General features: G+C 30.2%; 1 protein-coding gene across 2 annotated transcripts in view; it reads left to right on the forward strand.

Annotated features, from left to right (window-relative positions):
- The window catches only part of LOC111628307 (double-stranded RNA-specific editase 1-like), a 39,476-nt gene extending 32,080 nt beyond the window's left edge, over positions 1-7,396 (forward strand). For both annotated transcript variants that reach the window (XM_023372068.1, XM_023372067.1), the window contains exon 3: positions 4,664-7,396. In XM_023372068.1, coding sequence (XP_023227836.1) covers positions 4,678-6,534 — 1,857 coding nt within the window. In that variant the 5' untranslated portion in view covers positions 4,664-4,677 and the 3' untranslated portion in view covers positions 6,535-7,396. The remainder of the gene's footprint in view (positions 1-4,663) is intronic.
- Positions 7,397-10,446: the final 3,050 nt, after the last annotated feature.

Raw genomic sequence — 10,446 nt, forward strand, 5'->3', positions numbered from 1 at the left:
TAGGACGTGGGCACTGAATGTGTCCCCAGCCGGCATTGTAATAACCGTCGATGGTTACATAGTTATACGCTGGAAGAGGAGATCGGAACGGAGGTCCGGATAGCGTAACTGGCAACGCATCTGCACGGTAAGCAGGAGTTGTGGGTTCGAGTCCCGCTCCGGGCCGATTTTTTCTCCCAGCGGTTCTAAATTATTTAAATTAATTAATTAATTTATAATTATTAATATTAATAAGAGATGGCGCCTAACGCTTACCTCTAGTGCCAAATTTATTACGTAATTTATTTAATAATTAGCATTAAACTAGCCCGATAGATTTTCGGCATTCTGTTGGTATGTAGCTATATTGTATATCGGGTTTGGAGATGTTTATATACATAAAATACTAAACCTTGTTATAATTATCTGTTCATGTTTCACTCTCCATCAGTCTTTTCTACCAGAATAATATGCTTCCTTCAGCTGTTTGGTATCACCTATTAATTTTGTCACTTTAGTGTGATCTGATAAAATATAATGCACTTGTGTTCCTCACTTGTTGGGAATTTTAGCTGTTAGAACTCAGTTTCTTTTCTAGAATTCTAGAATAAGCTATTAGAATTCAGTTTCTTATTTTCTTTAATTTATAATTTATACATTTTTAATGTGAGGCAGACTCCAACTCCTTTTTACTTCCCAACTTGTTATGTGTATAAAACGGAAAAGTATTGGAATCATGTCAAATTCGATCCTCCAAGTATTTTTTTGCAAATCTACACATTTGGAGACCTCCCAAACCCCTCAAAAAAGTCAATAAAAGGGGAAAAATTGTGTGTGTTTGTTGGCATCTAATTTGTTTAATTTCTGTTCTGAGATATTAAACAATATCTCAGAATGGGTAAAGTTTAAAAAATGAAATGTGGCACTGTAGCTTATGTATAAAGGGGCATTAATATGATTAAATTTTGGTTCTTAATTAAAGGTCGACAGGGTGAAGACATAAAAGTGGTCATGTGTCATATCTCTTAATGAATATTTTACTCGTTATTAGCGTTCAAAATTTAATAAAAAAAATAAAACTTGTCTTTACCGTCAAAGTAAGCTTTTTTGTCATTTTATAATAGTACAGTAAAACCCGTTAAGATGTTCTCACCTAAGATGTTAGAATGTGTATTATTTAGTTCAACCACTTTGACGCTTAATAACTAACTCCTGTTTTAAACCAACTGACTCTGATTTTGATCACTCTGACCACAGAAATAATTAGGCTTCACATGGGTGAACAAAATCATGCCCCCACACACAGTCTAACATCCACACATATAGAAAAAATCTCGAATCTGTTGCATATCTCAAAATTTCGAGGTGTCCTGAGTCCAAAATTGTAAAAATTTGGGAAGGGTCATTTTTTGACCGAGCACTACACTTTCCCCGGAAAAGTAAAAATTATCAAATACATATTTATATATTACTTAGAGGAGTCTTTTAGCTTTGGAATAAAAAGTTTCTACATTCTATCTTTATTAGAACTTTATTTATTGAATCTTTTATTCTGAGTTCATGTGATGACATCAGAATTTCAGGGTCTCTTTCGGTAACAAGTCCGCCCCTGGTCAGAGTCGGTAGATTTTTACACGACTCCACAGCCCTGGTCTTAACCAGTGGTTTAAATGTTAAATATTAATAATTTTAATAATTGCTTTCACAAGGAGAGCTTACAATGTGATCCTTGGGGATTTCAGTCATACTGTTTGTGTGGATATGCCTTGCTCCATTAAAATTCCATTGGTGGGCCTGGCCTGTTGTTGGCTATGATCTTGCTATGAACCTTTATTTTATTATTCAAAGGGAGAAAGTGTGATGCTCAACTGTTTTCAAGAAAATTGAATTTAAAAAATTTTGAGTGACTTTGAGAATAAAATGTGTTGAATCTTTCAGCAAAGGTGCTTCTCAGCAGCAGTGAACCTTACTCATATTGCAAACTCACTGATTTGTCTCAATGAGTGAATTTCTCAAATCAATGCAATTTTTACAAAAAGTAATTGTGAATTTTGTGGGTTTATACGTTTTGTCTATTTATTTTCTATTTAAAAAGTGCATTTTTGTCTTCTTTGAAAATTCATTTTCAGAATTAAAATCTAAAGCTGTCTATTAAAAATAGTTTTTACATTTGGAATGTAAGAATATGAATAATTTAACATTTTGAGTAGTTAAATAAATTCAAAAAATTATTATTGGGCTACAATTTGAAAAACTTGTAGACCTATAAATTCCCACTGTTGTCCATTGTCTTTCCTTAATCTCAAGAATGGAATTAGATAGATATCTGGTCTTAGATTTTATATACAGGGGCTGTAAGGTACAACCTTAGGAGCTGGAGGCCCCATTTAGCTATATATGAACTTCAAATTCAAATTGGAAGTCATATGTTATTTCAATTCAAAAATTTTTCCCTGAAAGGTATTAGATGACTATCACTATTGTTAAAGGAAAAGTATGGTGTATAGGGGTAAGTTGCTACTAATTTGAGGTTGAGAGAATATATTTTAAATGAAATAAATTTAAAATATGATTAAAAATTGCAGCCTGGCATTGTGACAATGTCACAATAAATAATTGCTTGTTTGTAACTAATTCCCACTATCAGATTGTGTGTGACGGTAAACACTCATTTTTGAATGTCATTTCATTGGTTTCTTATCCTTTGTAGTGAGGGTTAGTCAGATATGGCGTTATCACAATGTAGTGGAGAATAAACGTGGGAAATTTTTAAAAAATTTTCCCACACGTTTTTTTCATGTTCGTTTCAGAAAAAATTTTTAAACAGTTACGTCTAGTAAAGAAAAAATCTTTCTTTGTTGTCACATAATTCCTTTTTAGGTGAATTTTTTTTCGTGCTAATTTTTGACTAAAATTTTCTTGTGGATATTGACGTTGTTTTCCAGTGCCACGTGATCGCCCTTGACAGGTATATCCATTGATTACTGCAGAGTGGTTATTGTTTATATTGTAAATACTTTTCCCTTTTCATAGCTAATAAAACAAGCAGACAATAAAAGAATAATAAGTAATAAGAATAAGTAAGAATAATAAAATCTTAAAATATAAATAATTAATTATTTGAGTTTTAAAAACAAATTTTGACAGATAACAATTCTGAAAACAAATTTTCAAAGAGAAATTGCACACTTTTTAATAAAAAATTAAAGACAAAATGTATTTTTCACAACAAATTAGTAAAATTGCTAAAGAATGGCAGTGGGTAACTCAGTCAAATTGATTATTATCAGTATAGATGAATCTTAAAGTGATGGCAATAAGTGGATTCTGCTGTAATGTGAAATACTATTGTGAGCATGCAAGATGATGTTATGATACTTTTTTTGTCATTTGGTATGAATTAAAACGTCTAGCAGCAATCCGTGTGTCATCATCTGTTTTCATTTGCAAATAGACACTTGTTTTGTGTGTAAAGCACTTTTGTGCTGGCAATTTTTCAAAGTATCAAGTTTAATTGAGCAAAGAATGTGCATTAAATTTTGTTTTTGCAATGAAATACTGTCATAAGAATATTGGAAATGTTACAAAAAAGTCTTTTTGGTGGTTATAGTCTTTCAAAATCAAGAATTTTAGAGTGATACAAGATGTTAAAGAAAGGCAGAGATTATGTTGAAGATGAACAACACATCACTCAAGTCAGAGGTTTGGTGCGTGATGATTGTTGTTTAACAGTTAGGGACGTTATTGAGTATGTATCAGTGGTACATTGCTTCTAGAATCATCCCAAAAATGTTGAATTTTTCCAAAAACATGTTCAAGTGGCTGAGGAAATTCTTCCTTGGGGTGAATTGTTCTTAAAATGCATCATTATGAGTGATGAAACATGGATCTACGCTTTTGACACAAACAGCTCAACGATTGAGTGAATGGCATTTGAAAGGTAAAGCAAGACTGAAAAGACCACATCAAAGTTAGTCAAAAATCAAGGACATGTTGACTATTTTGTTTGATTGTCATGGTATTGTTCATTATGAATTCCTTCAACTGACCAAACTGTCAACAATAAATATTATTTGAGCATTTTGCATATTTGTGTGAATAAATTCATAGAAAATGGTCTAATTTGTGGGGAGAAAACTCATGGATTTTGCACCACAATAATGAACCTGCTCACAATCTTGTTCCTGAGTTTTTTGGCCAAAAATTCAACAAATATGGTTCCACAAGCTCTGTATTTGCCTTATAAGGCATTGTGTGACTTTTTCCTGTTTCTTCAACTAAAATTTCTGCTTTGTGGTCACTATTTTGAGTCAATTGATGCCATAAAACAAAATTCACTGAGTCCCAAAGGGGTTTCACAAAAATGACTTTTAAAGCGTTTTTCAAGGGAAAATGTTGGCTTAAGTGCATTGCAGTGGGAGGGGATTAATTTGAAGGAAACAAAATAAATTTTGAAGAATAAATTCAAATCTTGCATTTTATTGAACCATTCCCAATACTTTTTGATCATGTGGGTATATTTAATTTATTGTTAATTTTACTATAACTTTAACTTTGGTTTTAAACATTTTTGTATTTAAAATAATGCAAATGAAACTCTTTTAGAATTTATTGACTTCAAAAATATTAAGTACACTTGGAAAAATTTGAGTTTAATAAATGTAATTTAATTTTTTTTTAATAGGTAATTTCACAAAGATGAAGGAAGAAAATGGACTAGATTCTGCTCCAAATGTATCCATTAAAAGAAAAGCTGAGGATGAACAAGAGTCTCCTCCAAAACGTCAGAAGAGGAAGAAACAAAAAACTACAAGACCAAAAAATGCTTTAATGAGGTTAAATGAATTGAAACCAGGTTTGCAATATATTATAGAATCACGAGAAGGTCCACCTCATAATCCTACATTTGTTGTTTCAGTGGAAGTTTGTGGACAAAAGTTTACAGGTCGCGGCCAATCCAAGCAATTAGCCAAATGTGCAGCTGCTCAATGTGCTTTGGATGATGTTTGTGGAAGTGATTTAACAGGTGATAATATAGAAAATGAAACTGGTGCTTTTAATCAGTCTGAGGGAGGAAAAAAAATTAAAATGGATTTAAGTAAAGAAGAAGCAGAAAAAAGATTAGAAAAAATTAAAACAGAAGCTGAGGATAAGAATCCAGTTATGGTATTAAATGAATTACATCCAGGAATTGAATTTATATTAGTAAAAGAGAATGTAGCTCTACCCGCACAAAGATTTACAATGAGTGTTGAAATTAATGGAACAACGTTTGAAGGGTCTGGTCCAAATAAAAAATTAGCAAAAGCTGCAGTATCAAGAGTTGCTTTAAGCAGTTTATATAATATTAATTATAATGTAACTTCAACAACAAGCCAAGGAATTTTACCAGAAGAATTTATTTTCCCACAGTCAATAGCAGATAAAATATCTGATGTAATTCACAAAACATTTCAAGAAGTGATGGTCGACAATGTTGAGTATGCAAAATGGAAAGTGTTGGCAGGAATTGCCATGACTTCAGACCCTGAAATGAATAAAATAAAAATCATTGGTATCAGTACTGGCACAAAATGTATTAATGGTGAACATATCAGCATGAATGGTGTTTGTTTAAATGATTGTCATGCAGAAATCATTTCACGGAGATGTTTGAAAAATTTCTTGTATTACAATCTAGAAATGATTTCAGCTGGCTTGAAAGAAGATTCCATATTTATGCCAAATGAAAATGGTGCTGGTTATTGTCTTAAACCAAATATAAAATTTCATCTTTATATCAGTACTTCACCTTGTGGTGATGCCAGAATATTTTCACCACACGAAGAAGCAACTTCTAAGAATCCTGTTGATCATCATCCGAATCGCAAAACTAGGGGTCTTTTGAGAACAAAAATAGAATCTGGAGAGGGAACCATTCCTGTCAAAAGTGGGGATGCTATCCAAACTTGGGATGGCATTATTCAAGGTCAGCAACGATTGTTAACTATGTCATGTTCAGACAAAGTTGCTGCTTGGAATATTGTTGGCATACAAGGAGCACTACTAAGTTATTTTATTGAGCCTATTTATCTGGAAAGTATTATTCTGGGAAGCTTATTCCATCCTGGTCATATGCTTCGTGCCATGTGGGGCAGATTTGAAAATTCTTTGGGTGAGTTGTCCAAACCTTTTAGTTTAAACAAACCTAAGATGTGTTGCATAACAAATCCCGAAACACGTCAACTTTCAAAATCACCAAATTTTAGTGTTAACTGGATTGTTGGATTTGGAAAACCCGAAGTTATCAATGCGACTACAGGAAAATTAGAAAATGGCGAATTTTCAAGATTAAGTAAAAGATCCTTCTTCGAACGTTACAGTGTGTTATTTAGTAAAATTTCATCCGTCACAAAGAAAAAGACTAAGAAACCACCACAGTTATATTCTGAAGCCAAAAACTCTGCTCCCCATTATCAAGCAGCAAAAACAGAACTGCGAAAAGCATTTATGAAAGCAGGTTTAGGAACTTGGGTACAGAAACCAGAAGAACAAGATGATTTTGATTTAAGTTAAACTTCTCCATACATTTCAAGATATATAAATATATATATATAAATACATTATATTGTATATTTTAAATCAGTCATCTTTGAGTCTCAGTTGTAAAACTTTGTGAAAATCATCACAAGAAATAGTTTTATGGCATTACTTCTTCACTTAAATTGCTTTTTATATGCTGTAACACTTAATTTGATCAACAACACATCACATTAACCCGATAAATATAAATTAATACACAACCAACCATCAACCGTAATAATCTTATCGTATTAAATTAATTTGATTGTTACAATGATTGATTTTAATATACTTCGTTACAGTTATGTAACTGTAGCTGTAAAGATATGAAGATACGATCATGACACTGAAAGTTCAACAATATTTGTAAGAACTTTTAAATAAACTTTTCACTGCACATAAAAATTTAAGAATATGTTTTAGTGGCTACATAAAAAATTATTGTTGAAAAAACAATATCAATGTTAAGAGATTTCACATAATAAACGGTTGATTTTTATTAAGATAAATATTTGTATTATTGTATTCCATATTGTGATTATTTCATAATTAATCTTTAAGTACACTTTTCAGTGTAGAGGATTCAATGTGTTATCCTTGCTGTTGTGTAATATTTCAAAAATGTGCCTTTCTGTCATTCCATTTGAAATCATTTAGAATGTGGAAACTGTAGTGATTACAGTGATTTAGAATTGTAGAAAGATATAAAATGAATATCATTGTAATTAGGAAAAATCATTTTATAATAATTCATTTAATCCTTCCTAAATCCTTCAATGATCATCTGAATATTTCCATTTTATAGAATGGAATAGAAAGAAGAATTTAAGTTTTCAGAATAAAATTGTTGAAATCATATGTGCATTTAATTTTGTAATATTCTATCCTGTTTAACATTAATTCTGTGAAAATTTTGATTTGTATCCTTAAAAAAATTATATCATATAAGATCTCATTTTGAACTAGATTTGGAGAGGAACAAAGTTTATTAATTTGTACTTACAAATTAACAAAATTGTTTAGTAGTATAAGAAAGTCATGACAATTTTATTAAAAATTCCACTGTTGTCACATGAAAAATACATGAAAAGTTGCAAATATGTATTTGCAGTGTAAATTGAAAGAATTGAGTGAGATGATGCAGATGCTAATGAGCAATGAAACATTGTATAGAAGAAAAACATTTTATTGACTCTAAGAAATAAGATACTGAAAATTAGCACCATTCACTTCAGTACATAGACTAATTTCAAATTCAGTTATAACAAGAATAACATGCTGCTGTTTGCTATCAATGTTAATGAAATGAATGGTACTCAGTTGAGCATCTTATTTAATCTGTAATAACTTAGTAGTCAATAAAACTTTTCTTATATGCCATATTTTGTTGTTTTTTTGGCATTTTGTCTTATGTGTTCTTTGTGAATATTAAAATAATCACTCAAAGGTTTATTTCTTATTCTTAAGTAGAAAAATTTTAAGTAAATGACCATATTTTGTGAAAAATATTGCTTATTTAGAACATTATTACTGTAATTTCACACACACACACTTTGGGTTTCAATTCTATAATATTTCACTATACTCATTTAAGATTATCATTTTTAATGAGTTAAATTATATAAATATATTTTTATTTATATAATTTAAGAAAAACATAGTCTGAAGAATAAAGTAATTTAAATATTCTGAGAATTATTGCAAAATAATAAATTAGCATAAAGTGATGAGTATTTTGCAATTACATATTTCTGTGATATTATTAGAAAGTGACAATTCCACTAATACAAAAAAAATTAGACACTTATTTCAGTTGTTTTATTCTGAAGTTTTTAAACCATTATTTCTTATTCCATTTACTTTTTTTAAGAACTAAAGATATTAGAAAATAGTTAACAGTTGAAGTTTTCAGTTAGTAAATTGAATGGCAACAGTATCTCTGAATCCTTCAAAACACTGATAGTAGAATTTAAATTAAAATATAATATGGAAGATTTGAGAAATTTATATACTGTATAATAGCAAATAAAGTATTCATATTTTGATTATTCTAGTAATTATTAAATGAATCAATACAAATGAATAACAAAGTTCCAAGTTTTGATTTAATCAAAAGAATCAATACAAAGTTTATAAAAAAGTTTTGTAAAACTAGATGATATAAGGGAAGATCCAAAAATAACCAGTCTTTTGGCTTATTTTTTAAAAGTTAATTTGTAAATTTGGGAGATCGATTAAAATATACTTTAAATATTGTCATTTTCGATCTGCCCTTATAAAAATCAAATTACGAAAACAAAAAAACTGCTAATTGCTGCGGAAGTTTGATTTTGCATGCAAACGACTCAATTTTTCAATAGTAGTATAGGTCAAAGCATCAATTTTTTGTTATGCATTTTGATTATCAATTGAAGTTCAAAGCTGCTTGATGTGTATATAATTAAGACTGTTTACATGGCTTTTCATTGATATGCAACATACAAAGACTGGCTAAGGTAAAGCTAAATTAAAACACATCATCAATAATAATAGTATTTTACCTATTACAAAATGTATTGAAATGTTTAAAACGCTTAATAAATTTTAATGTTTTAATTATTTTTCAAGTTAATACTGTATGTGAAAATAAAAACAATATTGTCTGAAATCTATACAGGCTGTTTCAAAATTGTCTACAACTTTGTAGGAGAATCTATTGAAATATGCACAAATTTAGCTATATACATCAAGTTTCATTTAAGTAAACTTTCGAACTACTATGATTTCCAAGACGATGGATTGGTTAGATTTTTCTTGTAGGGATTTGTTAAAGATCAAGTGTATGTGCCACCCTTACTTGCAAACATGCCCAAACTCAACCATTGCAGTTGCTACACCACATATAGAAAGAAATTGTCTCCAGTGGGACATCTGCTGCATAACAAATGGAAGTCACATTGAATCATAAAAATCCAATTGATATAAAACTTGACTATATTTCAATGTTCTAAAATTGTTTCTTCTATCATTTCAACAATATCTCGCCCTCCAGTTGTAAAGCTATTTTTGAAACACCCTGTATTAATTGAAAGTGATAGATACAAGAATATTAGTTGAAATGGGTGGAATTATAAATTTTGAATGCTAAAAATAGTGATCCAGTGTAAGAAATTAATCATATTCTATAAATTAATACTGGTGAATTACCTAATTGGGGTGATTACACTAAGAAGTTTTTTATAACTATAGGAAAAATATTTCAAAAACCTTTATGAAAACAAAAGTAAGAGAAGTATATACAAAAAAAGAAAATATAAGGAAAATAGGAGATGCAATTAATTAAAGAATATTTGTAATGCTAGATAGATATTCTCAAAGAAGAAATAAAAGAAATGTTTATAAGACCTCAAAAGTAAGTAATAGTCGATCATCCGAAATATTGCAGATAATACATTTTTATGAAGTAAAATTTTAAATTCAGAATAAACACTTAGGGCACGTTGCATAAAAGTGGCTATAATTAATTAATACAGCTATCATAAACCCCACCATCATCGACAACAATAGTACAGATATGATGAATGAAATTGAGAATTGAGGTGTTCTCCCTTTTTGTTATTTGCGCGGTGGACTGTTTCAAAATATCACAGGATGGTTCATTATTGGACTATAATTTCCAAATTGCAGACGTGCATTCCTACCATCGTCCGTCCTTTGTTAATTAATCTCGAGAACGGAGTGAGATAGATGAAAATCGAGACCAGATATGGAAAGCTTAGGGGACAGAAACCCGTTTAATTATACAGAACTTCCGGTCTGGACGAGAAGTCAATTTCAATTTAAAATTTTCTCGAGAACAAAGGCAGCTGGCCGTCATGACTCGATTGTTATCGGGAGAAGTATGATGTACAGGGGTAAGAGACGACT

The sequence above is a fragment of the Centruroides sculpturatus genome, unplaced genomic scaffold (assembly GCF_000671375.1).
Source record: "Centruroides sculpturatus isolate CEXI.00-Female unplaced genomic scaffold, Cexi_2.0 scaffold497, whole genome shotgun sequence".
In the NCBI taxonomy this organism is placed as follows: Eukaryota; Metazoa; Arthropoda; class Arachnida; order Scorpiones; family Buthidae; genus Centruroides; species Centruroides sculpturatus.